The 27,764-nt window shown below is 33.8% G+C and overlaps 1 protein-coding gene across 5 annotated transcripts; it reads right to left on the bottom strand.

Annotated features, from left to right (window-relative positions):
- Positions 1 to 1,793: 1,793 nt before the first annotated feature.
- LOC138336058 (protein rolling stone-like) lies at positions 1,794 to 27,763 on the bottom strand. 5 transcript variants are annotated; one of them, XM_069285337.1, is made up of 7 exons: positions 27,623 to 27,741; positions 19,964 to 20,043; positions 17,523 to 17,613; positions 16,906 to 17,015; positions 5,058 to 5,283; positions 4,457 to 4,558; positions 1,794 to 4,110 (listed from the first exon to the last, which is right to left on the bottom strand). In XM_069285337.1, the coding sequence occupies exons 4-7, from the start codon at positions 16,987 to 16,989 to the stop codon at positions 3,647 to 3,649; spliced, it is 876 nt and encodes a 291-aa protein (XP_069141438.1). In that variant the 5' UTR covers positions 16,990 to 17,015; positions 17,523 to 17,613; positions 19,964 to 20,043; positions 27,623 to 27,741; the 3' UTR covers positions 1,794 to 3,646. The 5 variants fall into 5 exon arrangements, with proteins under 5 accessions (XP_069141438.1, XP_069141437.1, XP_069141441.1 ...); XM_069285336.1 differs by lacking the exon at positions 27,623 to 27,741 and adding an exon at positions 21,820 to 22,092; XM_069285340.1 differs by lacking the exon at positions 19,964 to 20,043 and having other exon boundaries at positions 27,623 to 27,763.
- Between the last annotated feature and the right edge of the window lies 1 nt (position 27,764).

The raw sequence follows: 27,764 nt of genomic DNA, 5'->3' as shown, positions 1-27,764 counted from the left end.
GCCGAATACTTTGAGATGTTGCACTTACTTTCATAATCTATGTAGAACCTCAATGTTAGCATAAGATGTGGCAAACATGTGTACATGTACCATACCTTATAAATATTGACAACACAGAATTTGTTCTGTGTAAAATCTTTTTATTATGTCTGATGGACATTTTGAACCCTTATTTGCACTTATTTGTAAAATTAAAACTTATACATTATAAGTTATATTTAGCGCTTTGAACCTTTCCAACAAGAGAGTGGTTGGTATATTATCCATCCCAGATAACATGGATACCAATCCAGAAGTAGTGGCTGTGGTTTTTTTTAAATAATGTAAAAAAAACTTGGGCGAAAAAGAACCTTGGACTCTTATTTAGACTTTGTACTGTATAAGACTTAGTCACAATGGACAAAATTGCCATTGAATTCGCCGTCATTACAGATCTACAGCGACATTCAGCTACACACATGTGCATGTATTCTACAACTATCAAAATCGTATGAAAACTAAATAGATTTCCGCACATAATTCGATACTAAAATATTGATATACTAAGTGAAAATATATGGGTGATGGACATCATTTGATTTGAATTCATTACAATGAACAGTTAAGAAACAGTATCTGAAATCTGAAAACTCTTGTGAATTATGTCTTAGGTATGTATAGCTGAAAATTTACTTGCAGAAATCACTCAACATTTATGATAACGCTGTAAATATATGAAATGATATAGTAGACTACAACTTAGCTTCATTGTCTAACCGTGTTTATTCATTTCAATGCACTGTAGACATAAATATACATGTATATGAATTATTATACATTTTATTTGTACTTTATAAATTAAAACCAATGCGTTGTAAGTATTGTATTTTAAAAATATTTACAAATAGGACGTCAATGTAAAAAAAACATACAATTTTCATGGCAGTATTGACAAAATTAATTTTGAACCCTTATTTGTACCTATGCATTGTAAGTTTTGCAATTATCAAAATGTTCGAGGAAACGTTTGGTGGTGAATTATATATTCACAGCTATTCTTATTTCGTCAGTATGAATGTGATGGCTCATATAACTTTAAAGGTAGGTTTCGCCCAACCAAATAAATACTTTTTGTATAATAAGATGAAAGAAATAATAGAAATACCGCAATTTCTTAATGCGTATGAGATTGAACAAATGTGTCTTGAATGAAAAATTGAAGGAAATCCTTGATTTATTACGATGTCAGACTGACAGGATCGTATGCAAATGAAGTTGCGAGGGATTGTGTTGTCGAAGTTTCACTCATGCGCATTGTTGCATTGTGTGCGTGTGAGAAAAATGTATCTGAATCGGCAACAAAGAGGAAATTTGAATGGAATCACACTAGGACATCTGTAGGGGATGAAATTCAGAGTAGTATTGCAATACCATTTGGAATTCCAACGATATAAATCAAAATACTCAACAATGACGTGGAATAGACAATATTTTATGTTCTATGTTTCATAAGGAATGAAGAACAATACATTTATGCCATGTTTTGCTTCGTGGTTGTGAAACAGAAATAGCCTGACTGACTTGTCCCTTTAATAGCACGTTGATATAATAACCAAACTATGCAGAGTACGCCCTTTTGTAGATATTATACGATCGAGTATGTGTTATTGCAATTGTGGTTTGTTAGATCTAGGAAGGGCTGGTTCGTTGGTTAATCGGACGCAGTGTCCAAATAGATTATGTATCAATAAAGGGACAATAGGATGTATTGTAGGGCGGTGTCTGGTGAAATAGATGAAAACAATAAAGACACATTTCACACGCATGTATTCATCTTTATTATCTTAATATATTTGAAAATCTACACTTCATAATCTCAAAGATTGAAAAACAAATATCTTAAAACTCGGCATCAATCTTGTATATTTGTAAATGAAGATGATTCAAAAGATACTTTAAAGTATGAGTAATGAATAAAGATGGATTTGACCAGGTACGTGTTTTCACATTAATGTTTTATTTATTGCAGAAGTTTTCAATAAAACACAAAACAAAAACACAAACAACATTATGATCGTATACTCTGAAAAATTGTTAATTAGACTAACAAAGTAAAACGTATATCGACATTTTGACTATGCTTTACTGTCACAAACTTAATTCGTGTAAGGTATCCTTTAATCTCTATAAAACACTTAAAATTTATAACATTAAACATGTTCATGATTGTCTTTAAATGGGGTTTAATTCATTTAAGATAAATAACAAATGTCACACAATAAATAAATTTATACAATTCTATAAATTGAAATTGCGTTCGATAGTAATACATGACATTATGTATATTTTGAGTTCATAGTTCTTACTGTGTTAGAGTAGTCTCCCTTTGAACATCTTCGGTTTATTATTGGAATGCATGTATTAGTTTGATGTAAATCGTCTGTACAACAAAATAGTATGAACTATCGGAAAATGGGTAGCATCTTAACATGATCATGATGTAACATTTTCAATGGCAACTTTTTCTCTTAATTGAGGCACTTAAAGTATTATAACTGACCAGTAAGAATTAAATTTACGTCACCTTGCAAATTCGATTTTTAATGGCTGATATAACAGCTATTTTATTTTTAACCGAAGTCTACTTAATTACGCTCGTTAAGCATGTTGGATTTTACAACAATTTACAGTGTAATTTTGATATACATCAATTTTAACCTATTACAATAACACAATTTGCAATGTTTAGTGAATGAAATTACACTATACTGCTATATACAGCAGGGCCGTTTTCGATTATGTGGTTTGACTAGTTTGACCTAGTTGTTCGTTTATAATTTAAAGACGATTTTATAGTGTTTTCAGACGAGCTTTGACGAAGCCCTTACAGGCCTGTGTCATAAACTGCAAGTCTGTCAGGATTTATACTTGAAATAATGACTTTTACAAACGGTAGAACCGGTTGTTCCGAATGAACGAAAACGACCCAGATGAGGTATATATCATATATTGATATTGCGGATCATATGCTATGGGATTAGACGGTAATGAAATGTTATAAAGCGAGTTGTAGGCCTATCCACATCCACTACTTTATTTGATTAATTAGTCTATTTTTGTGATAATCACTATTATTAGTGATGGCAATTATATGGTATTATGAAAAAGGACAATAATCATTACACAGTCAAATTGTTGAGTTTGATTGTACCTTGTAACAAGTTTTCGTTCTTCAGTCAAGTTAGGCTTTCTGTTTAGAGGAAAGCCAGGTATACTAGGGAAAAAACACCGACCGATGGCCAGTACCTGGGACAGACCAACCTTTAGATCAATAGGTTAATAATATCGGTAATCTTTAGCACATCGGCTGTATTTCATTCTTTTCATGAATTTAGTTGTTGTTTGTAAAAAATATTACGCATTATTTAAATCTCGATTGTGAAATTCATAACTATTAACTGAACAAAAAAAAGAAACATTTCAAAACTCTCAACACAACATAAAAATAATTCATTTCAAAACAAGTATGTATTACATATTATTAGCACTATGTCAAAATGTCAACAAAACGTATTTTTACCCCATCCCTCTCAAAGCCACACATACGTTTATCCAATTAATATACTTATATTTGATTGCATTGATAAGATATTCCAGTTACACATATTTACACTGCTCCAGCACTAAAAATAGCTTTGTGGTGTCCATTAGACAGTAGCACTTGGTTTGTCGGATTTTGTTCCGTCTCCTCCTTTTTCGTTAGCATTCCCATTTCGGCTTCCGATTGTTCGGATAATGGCGGCTGTTCAGATTCCTTCGAACAACACCTGGCGATAAGCATTCGCAGACGATAAAGTCCATATAGTAAAAGATGCATGAAGGGACAACATAAAAATACATAACATATTGAAAGTACAAGAGATGATACTGGATTTTCACCCCAGTTCAAAAATGAATATACCACGTGACCAGACAATGATTGATAAACTGTGCAGAATATGATGTAGACTAGATTGTACACAGCGGGTATATAAAAATGTTGTAATTTGATTGGCTTTGCCGTGAAGGAAACACACAAGATGACGTAGACAGCATTGATGCCATGTTTGTTGATGGACGTAGCTGCAGTTGCTGTAAGAAGAAAGAAGAAAATATTTTCCTAAAACTATGCGAAATTGTAATTCAAGAGTCTATAAATTAGGTTGTTATTGTGAAAATTTATCTGGAATATCTGCTTTTGCATTATGCGAAGCGTTTCCAATTTTAACCAAGATACAAATGCTATTGGTGACAATTTTGTATGAAATTTCATTCATTTAGTTATGATAGTGAACTATTTCATTTTGACTGTAATGGTCAATTTAAGTGACATGCGTTTAATGTTTTAAAATTGAACGTTGGAGATATGGTTTAGGGTAGACTTTGAAAAATAACCATTAGGTTAGCCATTTATCCTCCTGTTTATACATATACGTACATTTTGCCAAAAGAATCCAGTATGTCAGTGTAAGCAGTATGGCTGATGTGTTCATCATGTTGAAAATTACCCAGTTTACCTTCATGTACCATAGCATTTTCTCTGAAAGAATAATCACAAAGTTTACATTCATCATGGTGGTAAGTACGCAAATGTTTGATTGATCTATCGCAAAAATGTAATATTCCGTGATAATAACACTTACATTTTATGCTCAAAAATGATATGACAAAAATGCATTGATGTAAAAAAAAAAAAAAAATCTGGTATGGGGTCAAATTTTCTCATCTGTCGCAGAAGCCTAAATTACAATTCTGCAAGTATGCCAAACAGGCAGATCTCTTCAACCAAGACAAAGAAAACTGACCAGAAAAATGAGCTCAGCGATTCTAAATTTTTCAAGAAATTCCATATTATATTCAATATTCAATGGAGCTTAAGAACACTTCAAAATCTCATTGGTAAACTGTTTAATTTATTCAAACTTTACAAAAACTCCTTGATCTAATACAAGACAATTTACATTTTGTAGACTTAAAAGATCTTTAAAACCATTAATTTTATACCAGAGTTTATTATAAACAAAACTATAAGTACGTACTTTCGGTTTTTCCATATTTATAGAAATGAATGTAGCTGGCAGTAAGGAAGTCGATGAAGGAATGAATTGTAATGAGAGCGTAGGACCAGTTGGTCAGGTAGACCAGCCATGAAGCCGGATGGACGTCCCAAGTGGCGTTGAAGAAATAGGCATCGTACGCGCACCAAATCAGGTGAAACATTGTCCAGAAGGATGCCCATATTAAGTAGTGGACTCGATTTCCACCCTGTAAGGATTTTAAAGGTATAAGCTTTAGTATATAGAATGCTCATCTATTGCCATTTCAGATATACAATAAATAATGTCATTTTTTATTTCAATATAATGTGTTGTATGGTTTTAAAAGAACATGCATATTACGTTATTACATATATAGTTTTATCATTTTAATTTACAGTAGAGATTATATGACAACTAATATATCTATCAGAATACATTAAATAACTGGCAAAGAAATTAAACTTCTTCCGTTTGATAAATGACATTAAATTTCAATGATACATCTTGCTCAACAAACTTGATTGATAACAATTATTTTTTATTGATTGTAAAACTTTATAAAAAGACACGATACATTATGAAATAGTAACGCAGAGTTTAATTCATTAATTTTCTTTTTGCATCAATTCTAAGTCATTATCCTTATAAACACATAGTGTTTCACATAGTCTTCATCGCTAAATATCAATCAATGTTTTCTTTTTAGGTCATCTGACCCGAAGGTCAGAATGACCTCTTGTCATCATGCACCCTCCGTCGTCGTGCGCCGTCCGTAAAGTTTACATTCAAACGACTTTTTCTCAATAACCGAAAGGCCCAGGGTACTGATATTTGGCATGTAGTATGCTTGGATGACTTACAGGGCTACAAAGTTTGTTTTGTTCAAATGAAAGACCTTGACCTTCATTCAAGGTCACAGATGTCAAAAAGGCTAAAATCTTTAAACGACTTCTTCTCAAGACCCAGAAAGCCCAGGGTACAGATATTGGGCCTGTAGCATGCTGGAATAAAGGGCTACCAAGTTTGTTAAAATGAATGACCTTGACCTTCATTCAAGGTCGTAGGGGTCAAACAGGCTATAATCCTTTTAACGACTTCTTGTCAATAACTAAGAGGCCTAGAGACCTGATATTGGGCCTGTTACATGCTGGGATGAAGGGCTACTATGTTTGTTCAAATGAATAAACTTGATCTTCAATCAAGGTTACAGGGGTGAAATAGGCTAAAATCTTTAAACGACTATGTTGTATTGTACTAATAGTCAGATGACCGTTAAGGTCCATGGGCCTCTTGTTTTTTTTTTGTTTTTTTTTTTTTTGTATGTTTTTTCTTGGTTTTGTATATCTATATCTTGTTTGTGCGTTAAGTTTACAGCGCTAATTTTTTACCACTACATATCCATGTATTGGATTTTGGGGTACTTAAATTGTCTCTATCTCATCGTTTGTTTTAGTGATTAAGACATAGTAATATAGCTGTAGAGTAAGATAGAGTGCTAGATCACCGTACTAACTAACTGGACACTCGAATGCCTATTTCGACATCGTGGTAAAATATCCGCCTTAAGAGCAAGAGGTCGCGTGTTTGTGTAACACTAACTGAACAAAGGGACTGCAACTATAGTCCGATAATTATCATATTCATTTACTTATTACCTATAAGTCAAATTACAGAGAGGAAATCATTAAATATACCGCCAGAGCCACATTACACCAGCATTGTATTTGTGTATATTTTTACGCTAATTAGGACACAATAATATGTGAAGTGACACATCATTGAAGAGGAGATAGACCGGAAGTTAAAACCGGAATACAATATGAGCACAAGCCGGAAGAGGCACTCAAAAGGTCGGACAAGATTTCGGTGGTAATAAGGAGAAAGACGAGTTCAAACTGCGTGTAAATATGATATCTTGACCTTTGTCTTGACAGTTGTCACTATTTGTTGCACTTGTCATGCATGTCTGAATGTTTACATATTGAAAATGTCAATATACAATGACTGGTAAACTTTCCTCACCATTTATATCCATAACATACCTTGTATATCAATATGTCTAGGATATCGCGAATGTATAACAAGGACAGAGTCTAAATATATGGGTAAAGGGAAGGAATAAAATTGGTTTGTTAACATTACTTAAATTATATTTGTTTGTGACGGCAGTCATATCATCATATTTCGTACAGAGCAGACTGACCATAAACAAACTTGGCTGTTAATAGGCAGACTGGCCATACACAAGCTTGGCTGTTAATAGGACGTTTAGCCCGAACAACCATCCAACCAATTAAACAAGATTTGCTGTTAGTACCTACTAACTATCCCATGTGAATTTCAATCTTGCGACCCAAAGGTGGAGGGTTCTAATGGTATTACGCCATCGCTACCAGTGACCTAAGGATGCCAAATAGTTAATCCATCAGTGCCATTAAATACCTCTGCTTATTTATTTGTTTTTATTTTATAGTGTTACCTTACTGAAACATACTGCAAAAGGAACCCATCTGGGAATCCCGCCTAGTCTTATTACAAACCTGTCGGTCCACTCCTACAGACTACCTAGCCGTAAGATAATATACATAAGGTTTCAAATTCAAAAATGCAGACCGTCCTTAAATTACCATAACTGTCAATAAGAATTCAATCAATCCACCAATCAACCAACATTTCTGATTTTTTTTCGACTTAGGGATAGGAACAATTTAGTTTTCTTACCCAAAGAAGAGAACTCTTAACCAGAGATAGAAAGTGTGTTAAACTTCAAGGGAGTATTATGGAGGTCTTTGCGACATTCAGAAAAATATCATACGTTAAAATAGGTAGCCCTCATCCTTCATACAAGGCAGACAGAAAGGCTTCTCATACAAACCCAATGTTTGTTTACTCTCTTTGGGACATATCAACACCACGTCATTATATCGATGTTCAGGTTATTTCAAGTAACGTTAAACATATACATTAAAACTTTTATTCGTTATGCTGATTATTCCTTATTCCTACAGAAATAAGGATTTATATTGAACGTCCATCACTAAACATTTCGTTGCAGAGCAGAAAAGTAAAAAAAAATAAGATTTTCTATATCATAATTTGGATTGCCGATTTTATTATAAATAATGCATCATGGAAATATGATATCGGTAATTAAAGTCAATCGCGATTACTTTCAAAGCTGTATTGATAAAGAGTGTCAGATTCAGACATGTCAGCAATCCTGCTTGCATTAGCGCATAGAATATCAATGTGCATATTTCATTGTAGATCGCGTCAAGAGTTATTTTATAGTTATTTAACAATCTCTATTTAATTTTAAATTTTGAATAAATTGTTTCGACATCTGCAAGCCTTTCTGTATTGGCGCCATTTTATAGATAACAGTCTACTTACCGACAGGCTTACATGATAGTTTAAATTAATGCCCCGTCAAACTACTTTATAGTTTTTGCAATTATTAGGTAAATTTGCTACTAAAATTAAATATTAATGTTGAATTTAATTAACCACAGACATTTCAGCAATGTTACCGTCGCTTAATGTACATAACAATATACTTATCTCAGCATATAACGATTGCATTATCAGGCGGAGACATTGCCCTGCTACACAATATTCTTTTTTTCTGTTCATTAAAACTGTATATTTCAGCACTTGTCTGGTTGGTGATATGTTTCTCTTTAAAATGAAACTTTTTCTTCCACTTTAAAAATGCGCAAGGCTGGCTTTGAACATTGCTTTGAACATAATATATATGGACATTCAACATTTCTGTCATATCAGATATAAATGAATACATGCACTGCATGTTTTGTTTCCCCAATGTCACATTGACTGTTCTTCACAATATTTTGAAGTAACATTACTTTTATCTAGCGGAAGCTTGGTGTGTACATATTCTTGAAGATATTAATGTGAATGGAATATAATTATAGCTCGCGTTTTTACACACCGTTAACAGACACACCTCTATATACTATATGTTTATTATTATTACGTAGGCAATAGTGCTGTCTTCATTTTAAGACGTTTCCCAATCTTATCATCGAATCAACTCAACATTTTATCGTTACATCAATATTATGCATGAGTTTTCTCATGTGTTTTAGCCAAAACTATTTGATCCCATACTTTTTCATATAAAATCAAAATTTACTACCTTGTTTTTAGTTCATACATGCCTAGTATGTTTATATAACCTTATATTATTAGATGTAATCATTACTTGTCTTTTGTCCTTGAAACTGCTGCATGACTTGCAGTTTGGACGTAAATGACCTTAGTTGTCGATGGGTCGTAAAACACAAACAAATAAACAAATATCTTCATTGTAACAGTTTAAACGCTTAAAAACATTTTAAAACAAACGAAATAGAGAGGAATTAGCATTTGACAGTACAGATTTCCACGATCAAGGAGGAGCCTCCTTTAACCTACCTCGCCTACTCAAACTCTAATGTTTTAAACTAAAATACTTTGCTAAAAGGATGAGTTTTGGTTGGCGAATCAATTTTATAAGATGTAAATTCCTTTTTATTGATTGTTGGTCACATTAATCGTCTTGTTGCACGTGCAGTAATTACCAATACCGCGCTTTTGTATCCTATTATCGAATTGAATGCATTGATGTTGACGTAATGTTTTAATTTTCAAAACAGAATGATTTCCTTTGACATTTGCATCAAACAAAGTTGTATAGAAACAGAACACCTATTCCAAACATACATTAATCTAAGCAAAGCGTGCTTCGATCTCCCAACCATGCTCTATTTACAAATATGTCTTTCTGTTTAACCTATCACATTTCTTAGACGTTTCTGTTGGATAGTTTTTGTTTCTGACTCACGTCACTAACTATATTTATCCACTCTGATTTGGTAACAGGAGTGCTTATTACATCATCCGTTTCCGGGGGTGGGGTGGGGGTTGTGTAAGACGTAACTTAAAACACACAACAACCAATAGCTGTTCCTTAGAACAGATAACTCTATAATGAATATGACGATTTTGTCACTGGTCGTACCTGTTGAACTCGGATTGTTAGGTAAGGTGACAGATATACGTTTTTGTGTTTGATCTAATGCAAATATAGATTACCACTCTCAAGTAACAACAGGTATGTGTGCAATGTCATCTGTAATAGGTAGACCTGTACAAATATCTTTCTCACAGTACTGGTGTACTGAGTTCAATATACAGTAATACTGCGGAAGGTTAATTTCTAGAACCGAAGCCGCGAGTTGCTTCATTGTCGTTTGTTAAAACGAACTGGACAATTATAACTGAAACTATTCTTTTATTAGAATATTAATAACCCTGAAAATAAGACTCACTCTTTTTACTTTAAATGTATATATCTGTAAATATGATCATTGTGTTATTAAGAAAATGTCATTTAAAAAACTGTTCAAAGAATCTTCAGAAAAATTAATGTTGTGTTGCATTCCGATGTCGTATACGTGAAACTTTTCTAATATAATGCATTCACGATCTAATTTCTTTAGATCTGAGCAGTTTGTCTCATGTTTTACATAACGACTTGTCTCATTATTTAAGTGTTTAAATGCATGTATTTATGTATGTTCCGAATGGTCCATCTCATTTGTATATTTATATCACGGCTATCAGAAAAGATTGATGTAGCTATATTTGTAGATCCTCAAAACTTCTCTGACGATACAAATAAATCATAACATTATTAGTAATAAATCTTCTTTGAAGAATCACTTGTGTGCCTGCCACGGTATGCCTGACACATTTGAATCATGGGTTGTGTCCACTTCAGGTCCTTTAGAAGATTAGGGCGGACTCGGAGTGAATTGAAGGACATCAGACCAATTACAAGGATTCTACCATCTTGATAATTAAGTCAATGCTAGAGATGTTGGGTGGGGTGTTTAAGGTACAGTAAAAAAGGAGGAGGGTTCCAGATTTACCGAAATTGCGTGTAAACAAAGCCGCTGCCTCAAAACTTTGTCATAAAAGCCTTGTCTCAACAGAAATGATAATTTCAAAGCATAAAAATACCAGATGTACACAAATAAGAATTTTTCTCCAGATCGACATTCGATGTTTTAAAATATGCGTTTGGTTTTGCAATAATGAACTTGCCGGAAGTACAAGCGTAACCTTTATCGGAAAATAAGTCCAAACATTTCTCTTAAGATAACACACGAAATGGTTGAGTATGGGTTTGGTTCATCGTTAACGAACACGCCGGAAGTACAAACAGAGTTAACATCTGTGTTTTCGTAACAAAACAGGTTCAATTATTTCTCAGCCATGAATTACAGAACGAATGACAGTACGAAACCACCGGAAGTTCTGACACTGCCACTGGAAAGTTGACAAGTTTTGTGCGACCGATATAGACAACAATTAATGAGATGAACCTATATGTATAGAAATAGACTAATTGGTGTAGAGGATTTATCGAGAATAATCTTTTTACCTTTTCAGTTCGTATGTATGCCTTGCATTAATTATTATCTTGAAGAACTCAACGGAATTATGGTTCTTTTGACCGATTTTGATGCTTCTTTTAGCAAAGAAAGCGATAGACATTTTGCAGAATTTTCTGATCTTTTTATAGTTCATTGGGTTTTTTCAGTTTACCGTGAATTTTGTAAACTCTCGATTATTATGTATGTTCATTGTTGAAGTATTGATTCAGAAGCGCATAATTATGTACATGTATATACAGGTGCAATCCGAATACTATACATGTAGGTGTGGTGAAAGGTTCGTTGGATTAGATCAGCCTACAAATTGGGAATCTATAAAGCTATGTCTACAACAAATAAACACTGAACTCATTGCATCACTCTGGAAAATATCTGTAGACATATGTTTGTTATCTGGTTCGTTTAGCGCTTTATCACTCGTTTTTCAACAAGCATGTGCTCTGGCATGTTAATCGATTTTTCATAAACATTAAATCGCCTGGAGTACACAGACCCTGGTTAACAGCCAAATTTTACAGCATTATTTAAATATTAATGAGGCAATACCTGCACATGCTATGTGATTAGCAGGTATTCTTGATATATCGCCAATACCACCTATCGACAAGTTTACCATATGTCTTGAATACAATTCCAGTGGGTAAATCAAAAGATATTTTGGTATGAGAATGTAAATGAAATCCCCCGTCACGACTATTTTGTCCCATCTTGTATAAATATCAATGTAAATTCAACTGAGTTTTGCAGCAATTTCAGTTCTAACGGGTTTTTTTTCGTGGAGTTGGCTGGTAGGTTTATTTAAATCTTGTTTACAGCTAGGATCATTTACGGACGGCATCTTCTGTACATGTATAGAATATACTGTGTATATGTGTTACTTTTTATTTTGGAAGGCTGTGGTATGTTTGTGTTGTGTCTCTTTACATTATGGAACCTCTTACCCATTTTTTTTGTGGCGAATTAATACCAATAGTTACAGTAATACAACAAAAAGTTCTTTTGATCGAAACTTTTTTGTGGTGACTATTTTCGATAATTCCAATCGTCCGTTGAATATACAGACTTTAATCGCACACAAAAATACTTTCTATTGGTATTGTGAAGTCTAAATATATTTCTATTGACCTTGTGAAGGTCATTTATAGGGCTGGTGAATTATTTACTTGTATATTGTACTGGATGTATCTACAAAGTGACAGGAAATAGAACTTGCTGTTTAATTACAGTTTTATTGAAGCGTTCAATGCTCGGGATATAAGCATTGAAACAACATCATTAAACAAGATAATATACGAGTATATTCTTGGTGTTCATCCGTACTATCTAAGTTGCCCCGTGAGAAAAGTGTTTACATATAGAAGTACGTCAGAAGTCTTGATAACCATATCATTTTCATGAATACTATACCTGATTTGGTACATTGATCAGAATTTTAAAGCTGTGGTATATTTTCTTTAATTATTTATTAATGATTAATTATTTTGCTAATGGAATATTTCTTTCGGTTGGTGATATAAACACGATCGTTATTAAAAATAGCGTAGTAAGGACAAACGTCGTGGTGTAATGTTGTATATAGCGGGCTAATCAGGTTACAAATACTAGATGTCAAAACATATCGGATTCCTATTGAGAGAACAGAGACTAGCATATGGCATGTTTCAATGTATAAGACATTCTGAAGGCACCACATAGAACATATAGACAAGGTATATATATATGTACGTAGCATTGACTGATAAAATTACCAAATACAATGACTATCTTAAGTTTATATCGTCAAGGTAGCAATAAAAGATAAAAAAATGTTTCTATAAGTCTACACTGAATACAGCATACCGATAGTTGCCAATTACAAATCTACTAATCTGTTTAACATGACCTTACCTGGGATATATTGTATGGAGGTTGACCTAATTACAAGGATTTTATTTCCGTGGATCTGATATCCTACGCTTGGCGCAACTCTCAACAGATTACCGACCAACACCATAATACAATTACCGAATCTTTATTTTAACTAACTTGGAATTTCTTAATGCTAAATGAAATAGTATACAATGCGTTGGTTGGGGAAGATAAGATTATGTTTTGACATGTTGCATAGACTCTTTAAATGACACAATGAATAACAATCGTCGATGTTTACGATATGAAATCGGTTAGAATGACTTTGGTCCCGATCCAATAATGTTCTCTTAATTCGGTTTAGTATCGGCAAATTAAAAATGTTATTGACGCAATATTGAAACGAATTGAAATTTGATGCAAGGTTACATTAAAATGCAAGGTTACTTAAAATTCTACCTGCTGTGAGGTTTCTAGTTATTCTGGTATAGTAGTGATACTATCGGAAAGGCATTTGATTTCGACATTGTGTGCAATTATATAATTCTTGTTCCATACATACATTTAAATATGATTTGGACCAGTTCTCGGATATTAAAAGTAGCGTTCAATATCAGTATTCCTTGTTTGGTACAACCACAGGCTCTTGACTATAGTTATACAAACGCCTCTATGACATATGTAATACTTGGTATATCAATATATAGAAAATTCTGTATAACTAGAGTCAAAAAACCTGTGGTATAATTTATAACACTCTAACGTTACATATATCTATGCCAAACCACAAATAATTAAGAATCGAGGTTATGATTTTACAGCTACATGATTATAATAAGCTTTGTACCAAATAATATTACATTTATTTTTCCGCAGTACTGTACTTATTTTCAATGAATTACTATTTTAACTAAATAAGTGTGTTATCGAAACACGTTTATATTTTCCAAGGTGTTTCAATTCAGAAACGATGAGTAAAAGGCCGCATTTTTGGTGACAAAAAACATATGTTGTTTATCGATTAATGAATGCACGTAATCATACCTTTAAATATGCGTGAACGTAATATTTAATCATTTTACCTCTTTATCGTGTCTCTGAATATAGTAATATCTAATGAAAACATGTTTGCCCTATCAAACCGGAGGGTTGGCTGATCCTCCTTTACAATGTGACGTCATATGTTAAACTGCATGCAAGTGAGACAGACATTCAATTTGTCACATGTCGACCGGTCTTTATCTGAAAGCTAAGCAAAATTTTATATACATGTTCACTTCAGTATAAGCTAAAGTGTCCATTATGACTATTATTTATGATATGTTAAAGTCCACTTCAGACCTGATAGCCCCACAATGACCGGATGTAGTGGTCCTACCGTGGATTATAACTGCTACTCTCTCCTGGACTTTGTGATAGCCTATTACAGCTATAAACGGACCTTGGAAGGCACAGCAATTTAGTTAAAGATCTTATGTTTTGTTGTAATGACGAAAGTAATTTATAAAGTAATATGCATATGACATTTCGTTTCACTTTTTATTTCTCCAAGGTTTTCCGGTTCGCATACTGTTCGCTATACCCAAAATTTATGTTCATTTATGATTAATCAAAACTTGTTTTACCACCATTTATTCCGTCTTTGCATATTACAGAGTTAGCTCACTTGCAGGTAGGTATCGATTGTTACGTCATTATTTTGTGAGCGCAATTAACGTCGTTTTCTCCGAAACGTATGACGTTACGCTCTTAAACTGTCGGGATATCCTAACCGCTCTGCTGTTATTTGGCCTAAGCTAGTACCCTTAAAGCCGCATGATCCGTATCTTTCAGGGTCCGTAAAACAAACAATGACAAGATATGGTGTAATCTCCGAAACGTATGACGTTACGCTCTTAAACACATGACGTCACAAATAATACCTACCCGCAAATTCGGAATAGTTTGTTTTTGGTTTGTTTTAGTTTTACGTCCTATAAACAGCCAGTGTCATTTAAGGGCGCGTAAGCTTGATGGTTGAGGAAAGGAGGAGTATCCGGGGAAAAACATCGACCAGCGGTCAGTTCCTACATGTACCAAGTGTCCCAAATGGGGGTTCGAACTCGGGACCCAGAGGTGTGGTTACGTGTCGGGATATTTTAACCGCTCTGCTGTTATTTGGCCTAAGCTAATACCCTTAATGACTTACATTATGTATTTTAGAAGAAAGGTGTCTTTATTTTCAGCGGCTAATTCCGCTAATCTATACGATTTCATCGATTACAAATTCTTGTATGTTAATAACATGTACGCAAGTATTTATAATTAATATCGAAACATTTCTGAATGCACCTGCACAGAAAACGTATAAATTGTAGTATGCTGATTATATGCGGTAAAGGTTGAATGTGAATGATTTATGACCGTTCTGTACCGTGTAAATCCCTCCTACACTGTTACAATTCTATAGAATATTCGGGCCTGGCTACAAAACATTTGTAATCGATTGAATTCCTTAAGCGATCAATAGCGTAAGTCATTAAAAGCGATAGTTTGTCGAAACTTCTCTAAAGGAGACAAACATAAATTGATTAGTTTACGATTTCCCATGTATACCTAACACTTTTAACACAGAGACCTGTATCTGTCTACATGTGCTTCACAATTAAAACACATTTTAACTTTTAAATCCCTCTTACCTTATCGCAGTAAATAAAATACTTTAATCTCTTAGTGTGAAGTGTTTTCTTTTTCAAGTGTGAATATCATCTCACTTGGTCTCACCACATCGAATTATTAAATTTTTACATTGAAACAGGATGTAGGTAAATTCAATAACGTAGATGGGACACGTTTCAAAATTTAATATGTGGATAATCAATGTCATGTTATTATAAAAACATTACTTCGCATGAATTGATCGTAAAAAAGAACAAGTCACGATCAAATCAATGATATCTCGGGTACGCCTTTACGAATTCACACGCTTTTTCAGTCGTAAAATTTCAAACGCTGTCAATGGTTTTATTATTACGGAAGAATATCGAACTACCTATGGGTGTTAATTACAAGATACTAATGAGTAGGAGTGTATATATTAACCAATACGACACTTACTTCGTTGAATACATGAGAATAATATTCCACGGAAATTAAACGACAAAGATAATGATTATATTCCCCAGGGGGAGTGGGTTGGATAATTGGTTATATTCCCAAGAGGGAGGGGGCGTTACATAGCAGGGAGACACTTACATCTCTCCCTCCCCTCTCTCTGATCTCCGATCTCTTTTAATTCAATGCATTATTATTTATTACTAGAAGTGCCCGTACGGTCAGTGTTCACGACTGATTCCATATTGATATGGAAAGGACGCGATGGAAGAGGACAGACACGAAATACCCCAATTACCCCCAACCAATTTCATAGTGGCGGGAGCTTTTAAATAAAAAATCTACCCGACTTTTCCCTACCGAAGACTATCCTGAGATAAACCAAAATAACATGAATTATTATCTGCATACAGGCGGAGAGATCAATTAATTAGTGTCCTTACCTGTAAGGAAACAAAGTCTTTGGGCTCCTGGTACCCCAATCCGAACTGACGGAGTCGGAACGATTCTCTTGTACAACAGACCATGTTCAATCCAACATTGGCTTTGTTTGCTGTGAAATATATAGAACACGTGCTGTTTAAATTCCAAACGAAAATCAGATCGTGGGGTTTAAATTGTTACTTTAAGTCGAAGCTCGCTCATGTACAACTAATGGGAAGTGAGCAAGCTAAACGTATGATATATACACTATTAAATGTACGTTAGCTCTGGTTCAGGGGTCATCGACAAGCCCTATTGGTGGTTATTGAAGGGTTGCTGCTTGGCGGTATAGACAGATCAGGCACAACTCGATTACAACTAACCTATTAAATTAACTCGCTGTTAGAATTAGTTACCATAAGTGGTAACGTTACACCCATTCTTATTTCCGTTATGTTAATTCTACGTCATTAAAAAAACAGGTAAATCTCAAAATGCAAATATCACGATTAACAAGTGTTAAATAGAGCGGAAACCAATGTAAATTAATCTCTGCACTAAAATCTAAAGTAATTTCTAATTCAGACATCGATTTGATTTGCGTCATTTTAATCAACACAATTAACTAACAACAAACCTTGCAGGAAAAGTCTTGACCTAAGAGAATCCGTTGGTTAGCGGTGCCGACCGTGCTGGGGAGGGATCTCACACATATGTCCTCCTGATGTCTGTAATACAACCAAGACGATCTCTTGTATACATATTGACTCAATACAGTTCATTTTAGTGTGAATACGCTATATATGTTACTTGAAGTGTATTTTCAAGTGATTTATTACTAGATGATTGCAGCGAATTGTCGCCTAAATACGAAGGATACTTGAGGATCATTTTGACCTTTATATTCTTGTGTCAGGGTCAGCAACCTCTATTTGTTTTATAAACACACACTTTATATTCAGCGAGAGTTAGCAATGCCATACGTAACGAAAAACATATGATAATAATATACATATGTGTTGTCATCCTACACATATGATGATATACATATGTGTAGCTGTCATTCAACTCGCAATGGTATGTCACACTGACTTATAAATACCAGTGTCTTGGTTTTAAATAGGTCAGCTCAGTACAAATATTCCTCAATAATTTAGGTCAATCATAATTAATACGGATTTGATTGAGTGTTATACACCATTAACTGTGTATATAGTGCTATAAGCCCGACACCTACGATAATTCTCACTCGAGAATAGCTATTGTCGATATACAAGCTCTGTTCACTAGGCCTACGTTAAAGATGATCCTGCAGATTGATAAAAAAAACCTTTTGAAAATGTGCAAAAACGTGTTATGAATACATCTACATGCATATTTACATGTTTATTAATTCATACAATTTTATTGTTATGTTGAATGAAAATTGCAATTATATCAATTGAATTGAATGACATATTTGTTTTATCGCTCTTTTCACACATACATACGTATGTTAGTCTAATTTTCCTCCGGCACTGGAACAGATTATGGTATTCCGTAAGATGGAAATTAGTTGCAACCTTAAAGTATATTATGTGTCGGAGCTAGTGAAAATCCAAGCCTAGACTTTGCGAACACTTGGAAGAAAGTGCTTCGAAAATATCACCAAACGAAAGAGAATGTCAGTTACCCCAAAGCTGAAGAGCCGCACTGATAACGAAGTTCTATTTTTTCCACATTGTCCGCGTATCTTCTGCAGTTCTGTGGGCGCTCTCGCATTTCGAGCCAGAAACAATACGATAATATAGAAAGTTAGTGGATGTTTGCTCTTCACAGAAATGTCACAGTTTATTTTATACACGGTGCCATTCACCAGCTACTTCATTAGGAATGTTGTGACGTCATATTTTCCCATGATCACCAAGCATAAACGTCAGAAGTAATATCTACCTAATTATAGAACTGGCAGGTTTTTTTTATTGTTTTTTTTTCATATCATTATCATCCTTGTCTTCCATTGAATACTATTGAAATAATTATTTGTTTGTTTGATTAATTAAAGTCCTATTAATAGCCAGGGTCATGTAAGGACGACCTCCCATGTACATGTATAAGTGATAAAAGATTAAGTAGGCGTTAAGCAGGGTCGCCAAAACGACAGTGCGACATGACCGAAAACAGTCACCATAGCGACCAGTTTTCTTTTGAAACACATTTTTTGATGACGTCATACACACACACCAACATTCACTGTGCATAAGTACATAATGGTCGCTAAGAACGAATTCCTATTCATAAACACTATGCTGGTGTGGTCGGGTATGCGAATACTGGTACTAATCATGGGATAAAGTTGAAATGAACAGTATGGCACGCGCAAACAGTTTTGGAATTTGACCTATGGTTACATGAGTGTTGATATAATGATATCACACGCAGGGATAACACCGTCGTTCTTGAAATCAAAGAATAGAAAGAAACTAGGAAGTGGTCTTACGAAATCGAATTCCTTACCGTACACAATGTCACGCAACACTTTCTATTTGAAGAACACAATTTATACATCACTATATTATATTTAATTGATCAAAAAATTAATTTTCATCGAAAAAAAAAAAACATTTTTCAATAAAGCATGTGTCTCAAAATTTGCTGTCTTAGCATACTATCTCCTATTTAAGAAAGGCTAACGTATCCCTTTATTATCTTATCCGACAGATATCAAGTGTGTCATTGGAGTAATAACCTAGAGTGTTTTCCTTTGCTGAAAAGTCATTGTGACGTCATGGTTTACGTCTGTAAACAATGACGTGACGTCAGGATTCAAAGTACGCCGTGGCAAAATGTCGGCATTCACTGGATTTTACAATATATTTTGACGTTAAAAATATCTTCGAAATGTAGGTTATTTTAATTATGTGATAAAAAAGTATAGGTCATATGAATGAAATGAGATTTTATGAAACTCATTTCAAAGTTTTATTTTTTACTCTCCAAACCTCGCAAAATAAATCTTTTTAGACTCGTTTCATAAAATGTCATGAAATGAATATTGATGTGTGAATATATACATATATGTATCCCATAAGAACTTACTATAAAATAGTCTCCGATCTTACAACAAGTTGAAGGTTATTCTCTTAGTCTCCTGTGGTTTTTTTCTGTTCTGGCGCAACCTGGAAGCAAGCAATGTGCATGTGTAGACGAGTGGCGATTTTAAATTGTAAATATGACGTCATAAAATTGTAATATGACGTCATTCGAATGTTATGTATACGTCTTGTGGAAACATGAAAGACATTTCACCCGTCGCAAAATTATACAAGATACATGGATAATATAGGCGTTATAACCATTTTCAATTCCAATTATGTGTTAAGTCACCCTGATTTGCGTCAATGGCTGAAATTGGTGTAAATCATTGAATTAAAAAATGTGGAGTTTTTCTCTCTCGAAATTTTGCGAATTGGTTATCTAATCGACGTATATTCATGGGTCTTTTTGGTTAGTTTTGAATGCAAGGGATTTTAATCGCAACAACGATGCGTTATGCATGTTAAAACTGTTGTAATGATCATATGGAATGTGTATACTTCAGTGCTATATTACATGTACTTACCATTTACCATTATACCGCATACCACTATACTCTTGAAGTTATTTAGGAGTATTTTCATTGACAATACTAGTTTACATTACAAACGAAACAAATTAAAACACTTGCTACTGCGTCCTAAGTATGAACACGTGGTACAGGTATTTACAACCACATTAACGTAGCAAACGCCAACCACAGTGTCCAACGTTAATGTATCACACTATACTATATGTCATATGGCGTAAAACAATGCGAACAATTCAGCACCGAATCCATCAAAATATTCAACAGTGTATTCCTGCGTTAGAAACAGCTGGTGCTTTTCAGCAGCAACTATGATAAACCTTTTTCTTGAGAAAATGTTAACCTTGTGCGTCAGTTTACTTTTAATTTAGCAAATGTTGAGAAATAGTTTAATGATATCGAAATGGAACTAAAAGATGATTTCTTAAGATATCAGCCATGAGTTAGGGCTTATTTTCTTTAACACCCCATTAATATCCATGGTCATTTTAAAACGTTCCAGACTTAGAAAAGGAAAGTCGCAGTACCAACAGAAAACCGCCAACCAACGATCAATTTTGAACTCAGACCCACAGGTGAAGCACAAGGGTAAAAGATAGGAACACAGACCTCTTTCTGCAATAACGATGCTTGAAAGGCATGATGAGTAGAAATAATTTCGAAGTAGAGTCAATAACAACAACTTATCTTGAGGTAGATTTTCGAAAAGAATGCTTAAAAACTGCTTATTCAAAGATTTTATTCAAATTTTATTTTCAATTAATGATTACGTTACATTCTTTTGTAATAGTTTCACATACCACAAATGTATTACTTAATATTCGCTGGAAAAAAACCAGGGAATAACTTTCGGAGAGAGGATACCGTGAGGTGCGTTTTGCTTTATCATGATTTAAAATTGTTTGGCTGGTTAGCTATTTGTATCAGATGCATTGGCTTACCAATGCACTTTATGTATGCACTTGCATATAGACGCTGACGTTGCTTTATGGGAAAAGCAGTATTACAAGAATTTCGTTCATGATGGAGACATGCTGGCATATATACAATATATATATATATATACACACTAGACAGAATATAACCAAGAAACGTGACACCTGTGTTACCCACTTATGTAATAAATACGTACACATGTGTTCCTGTAACATATGGAAAACTTCGTGGGTGCACATACAAACTACGTTAGAATAAAGATAACAATGCATATAATTGTTATCTATCCTAATTTTAATGTGCATACCTAAATCAAGACCCTAACATCAAATGATTGAACGAAATAAGCATCTTTAGCTTTGGAAAATAAGAAAGAAAAAATGCGAAAACTCACCAAAACATGCCGGTATAGTAGATATATATATATATCCACGTGTTGCACACCTGTACGTCGTACCTGTGGCCACACGAACACCTATATATATACTTATATAGCACTTGCCCTGTCACATCTGACATTTATGTCCCTCCCTCTGTCATTGCCGTCCTCTACCAACTTACAGCCTGTAGGAAGGTGATGCGCTCACCGTGAGTATACATCATGGGATATGTGGTCCGTCGTTAGTACATACACCTCCTACTACAAGTCTCCACACACACGAGACAATGTTCAACCCATCACAGGGTGTTGTGAATTAGGTATATTTCTTTGGATCATTTTGATAGCAGTTTGCGTGACTATAAATCTCTAAATCCTACAAAAGATATAGAAATGAGGATAGCTCGATGCCATTTCAACCTGCTATTGATTTATCCGTAAGAATGACTGTACATTTTCTATAAGAATTATACATGTATATTACTGGGTCCAGCTTCAGATGAACCATGAACACATGTATTATTTAAGTTTCTTTGCTCTAATGAGGCTTAGCACGAGCACTTGGCACCTACATCTGCACACGTACATATTACAAATGTAAAATGTAAACAGTAATTTGTCAGCGAACATATATCCACGTGCGACTGTATTTTGTTGTTTTTGTGAAAGAGGAATGGTCATTATCCAACATTCATATTTCATTAGAAAATAGCCGCCTAATCATGAGGTCGATAAATATATGAATATCGGTACTAAATATATTGTCTATTGCTTAAAATTTACATTTTTTTAATCCCGAGAAATGTTATAAGAAGCGAAAACGCAGTATACAACGCTTCGGATATAACGCTGTTTCGTGATGTCATATTACAACTTTATTCATATAAAGGTAAAACTATTCATGCATTAACACGTAACTCTAGCATCACAGGGGTTATCTCCCTTAATCTATGCGTTGTATTTTAATTAGTTGTATACTCCTCCGAATGAAATACTTAATAAACAAATGCTTCAAAACTTAAATATTGAATTAATTCGAATGAGATTCAAGAGTACAGTCAATACACTGTATGAGGAGAAGCATTCGGTTATAGTGTTATAATATACAGAAAAAAATAATAATATCATCACTTTAGTCAAGTTGATACCTCATCTCTCCTTGAAACCCTTTTATCCACAGTTTAGTTAACTTAACACTACTTTCAAACGTTGTCATCTCGAAACAGTATTAACAACAATTGTCATTAAACCAAAACTGATAGTCAACTTGGAGCAGTTACTTTCGTTTTATACTTATAATACACGTAGTAGATTTGATAAGTAATCTCTATCACACATCTTAGAACAGTCAACTTGATTCTGTAAAGATTGGATGTCAATTTATCATCCTTCATTATCGGTTAGTGACAAAGATTATCTACTTTTGTTTAGTCTCTATGAACTATTTAAAGGCAAGCAGCAAGATTCATATTACAACTTATATCACATATTGATAGCCACAAATTTTATCTACACACCACATCTAAAATAGTACATAGCATTCCATTACTTACGTCACATGTCCCGTTTATGTTATATTTATTACCCTATAACATAATTCGCGAAAACCTGAATTGTTGGTTGGCTGGTTTGTTGTTTTAATAGTTTACGTCTAATTAGCATCTAGATACATTACCAACACAACACTTTACCTGTTTTGATTATTATGTGTGTATAGTGTAAACGCTATATCAATGTTCTTGGCGGTGGGGGTGGGGGTGATTCTGAGACCATAGATATGGTTCATGCTCAGCAAGAACTATTTTTCTGATAACACTGCCTGCCGTTCTGTTTATCAATAAAACATATGATTATTGTCTCAAAAGATTCCTCTTTATAATCAACCACAGCCTTAAATCATCTTGAATTCAAATGGCAATAATTCTGCTCCGAAACGTTTTCTTCCGTGGCCGACTTGGCACATCACATTAGTGTTTATTGTTTCTTGTACACCAAAGCAGCTTTACGACAGCTACATCTCATCGTTTAACACATTCCATGGTAAATGGTTTGATTTATTGGCAGTGATTCCTTCTCGATCCCAATACGGAGCATTTTATTTTTAAAACATTCTACCTACTTTGATAACGTGGAAATAAGCTTGAAATCATATCCTGTCAAGTTATTTCAAGGCAACACCTTGATGTATGCATTGAAAGTTATGATCAGGAAAAAAAAACGATATGCTATTTTTTGGCGTCTGGTGCAAATATCATTTGCTTTTGAAATGAAATAAAGCCTAAAATAACAGCCTTTAATTTACCGGGTTTTTAATGCATAACGCTTTGAAATAACCGATTTTTTTTATCTGAATATTGCAACATGATGTATCAACATACATTTAATTTGGCAAAACTAGAAAAGGAAACAGATAATGTTATCATTAACACACAGTATCTCGCTTAACACACTTAGTGAAGATTTACTCGTCTTAAAAAAAACTTATAGACAAATAACCACGATCCAACAATGAGATTTACGTATTTTTTAAAATTCTCATAAGTTCTACTTAAATACATGATAGTTAAATTCCTACTAACTTCCTGAATGCTGTGTAAGCCCTACACCATTAAGATAAGTAATGATTATGATCTGTTATGAAGGGAATCGTTTATGGAAAAATTTCGTACCTTCGCGCATTATTTTGATAACACTTACCAGACAAACCAAGCCGTTACCAAGATTCTTAAATATTTATAGCGTGTCTCGTCTATATATTTAGCTTAAACGAACATTTTTGTCGCCTCGTTAAAATTATTTTCCTCTAAACACTGCAACTGTCTTTTGTCTCTTGCGTCAGATTTAATGACAGACAAAGAAATATGGTCGGTGAAACTGTCACATAATTGATGTACGAAGCAGTCGCAGAATCGATCAAACGCTTTATTACGCCACAGACAATTACTTGGAAAGTTAGGAATATCAAACTAAACCATTTAATGAGTATTTGATAGCTAACTGTAAAATTGATATCCTTCACGAAATTATCAATTATAAAAATACATTATGCAGATGCAGACAGTAGCATCAACACAAATACATTCGGGAAAGGACCAAGCTATGATGCTTTGTATGAAGAAGATGTCAGTTTAGGAGAAGTGTTGTAGTTCGGTTTACGATATAAGATAACGTTATTGGAAGCAAATAAAAAATATAAACACTCAATTTGTCAAAGCACATATTGCTATGAAAAATGTATAAATTTTCAATTTATCGGTAACAATAATGCCCTGTATATAGTATATGAATATCCATTACAAGTACAATGAGCGATGTAAAATATATGTTAAATTATTTTAGATTCTATTGTTAGTTTAAGATGATTGACGTTAGGGAAGTGCAATTAACCCCATTTTAAAAACATACGACATAATTTTCCAAGATGTATAGGGCAATTTGAAGTTTGGCTTGAGCTCTTTAAAAAAAAAGGGGGGGGGATCAAACCAACCAGAAACGGAGAATAAACAAGTTTCCATTATTGATGGGCTGCGCTGACGTAATCCATGAAAATCATACATACGCAGCCGTTCTCTTTTCCTAATATTGATACGAAACCAATGTCTGCTGCAACTTTTTGAGCATTTAGAAGCCAAGGACTTCTACATAGCTTTGAGCATTAAGTCATCTGCTTGTTATCTCCCCCCGATGTCATTCCTCTGAAACTTTAAACTTCAAGTGACCCCCATAAATGTATGATTATTATTTTATTTTATCAAACACTTAAGTTATAGAGTTGGGAATGAGTAAAATTTCATAGGGTTTGATATGATAATTCAAAATTATTTTGGTGCCGAAGAAAAGAAGTGTAAAACATCTATATGCGGTTTTTTTCTTTTGAACATTTAAGAAAACAACTTTTGACGATTGCTTCTAAATATTTCATTAACCAAACTTTAACCTCTGGACAAATTTAAGTGTTAGTCATCAAGAAACAATTTAAAGAAAATTCTGTGTGTGTGCGTCTGGTATTCTCTAGCAGACGACCGAGTTTCTCTCCAGTATTTATATAGAATCAACGGGACGTTTATTTTTCACCAAAGATCCTTACTGCACTGAAAGGATTCGAGTCCTCCGCTCTCTCGATCGTTTACTTTTAATAACATGGTACCATTGTTTACCCCGAACACTGTCAGGCGCTATTGAGTAACCAGTTAAAAATACAATGATAGTGAACGAGAAATCTAATAATCTTCTTGTCAAACATTGCTTTCATTAATGTTCAAATAGAAGTCTGCTGGTTGCTTCATACACAGCCTATTAAATTTACATTGATCAATGAATAAAACTTAAAATAACCCAAAGGCATTCAGTTCGTTTGCTGTTTCGAAAAAAATACAGTGTACAAGGCAAGGCAATGAAGTCTTTTTGACTACAAGTAACTCAATATATTTGGATATTGGAAATCCCTTAGTAAACGACTACCTTAGCATTCGACCAGTTAGCGCCATTTTTAGTCCCGTGCAGTTTCTGTATTGGTCTCACAAGTACATGTATTACGACATCACTGCTTCTTCATATGTTTTATTATCAAACTCCTAACGGACACTAGCTAACGGCAAATGCCTTCATAATGGCGACAATTTACTCGACTCATGTAAACAATTCTGTAATATGGAACTATAGGTTATTCATCCTCCCGCTGTATCTTTGGTTTCTGATATTCAATAAAGTACAATTACAGTAATCAATACAATTAGCTCGATGCAGTTTACAAAACATACAAGTCGGAAACCAGATTTCGCTTTCATCTTACAATTAACATTCATTAGTATACTATAACCTACCTAAACTTTGATATAAGTATAACACAAAATACAGCACATGTGTTGGAACTCGAGGTGGAGTGGCTTCTCTTCGTGCATAATGTGCGTTTTGTAGTTTATTTTGTTTCCATTCGAAATCATTACATAGCACGCCGCCGTCTGTATATCTACATTGTATACAAACATAATTCTACAATCCTCTAGCTGCGTATTTCTTATTTGTGTGAAAACTATGCTAAAGATAACAAAATGTCAACAGGAATACAATTAAGTAAGATACAATATCTGCTTCTGTCCAAAAATCTTTCAATAGCTTCCTCACAATTTCATTTTGTGTATTCAGAATAACAATGGCTTGGATTACATGGGCACTTGATTTGACGTCGAAATTATCGTTGACATTCATCCCTATTTATCGTATATTATTCGGTTACTTGAATAATATATCTCTTAAGAGCCTTTCAACTCAATGTTACAAATATTTCATTTGATCTTTTTCAAGTGTTAGTTCATTCTGAGCAAAATCTCATACCGGTATATTATGAACATTCTATTCATTCTCGAAAAAACGATTAGAAGTGTTTAATGATAACTAGTTGACCTAAAGATGTACCTTTCTTCATTAATTTATAATTTCGCATTGATCAACCAACAAGTAATTACACTGTTTCTTAATCAATTATATAGATTCCCAAAAAGTGAAATAGATTTGAACAAAATTGTTTATAGGACAAAGTAAATATGTTTTAAACTGTATAAATAATTGATCATCAATACAAAATTGAATGTTTCTATTTATAATGCTGACCACAGATATTGGGTTATCAATGCTATTACAGAACAGCTACAAGGCATAGATGTTCTACCAGAGCAATATATTTTCACGATAGACATACATATTTTTTAGAGTCCATCTACATATACAAAAAATTCAGAAATGATCTCTAGCTATATAAGTGATTTAATTGTTTTGTTATATATAGTAAATTATCATAATTGTTCAATAACTAACTTACCTTAAATTTTATTTATAGGACCCGTGTCTGTCTGATTCTTCTATCACAAACGTTTACACAGGTAAATATATGATGATCACAGCTCTAACACAGAATACGTAACGTCACACACTACACTCTTGATTTTATACTACATCACGGT

The sequence above is a fragment of the Argopecten irradians genome, chromosome 12, assembly GCF_041381155.1.
Source record: "Argopecten irradians isolate NY chromosome 12, Ai_NY, whole genome shotgun sequence".
In the NCBI taxonomy this organism is placed as follows: domain Eukaryota; kingdom Metazoa; phylum Mollusca; class Bivalvia; order Pectinida; family Pectinidae; genus Argopecten; species Argopecten irradians.
Note: the sequence above shows the minus strand (reverse complement) of the source record. Positions and strands in the feature narration are given on the sequence as shown.

Bases quoted from the DNA above. Each gene is read 5' to 3' on its own strand.
- LOC138336058 (XM_069285340.1), bottom strand. From the start codon at position 16,989: ATGGTCTGTTGTACAAGAGAATCGTTCCGACTCCGTCAGTTCGGATTG. The intron at 4,559-5,057 runs GTACGTACTTAT...TTATTCTTTCAG, and splicing joins TAAATATGGAAAAACCGAAA to AGAAAATGCTATGGTACATG. The intron at 4,111-4,456 runs GTACGTATATGT...TTCTTCTTACAG, and splicing joins CTGGATTCTTTTGGCAAAAT to CAACTGCAGCTACGTCCATC.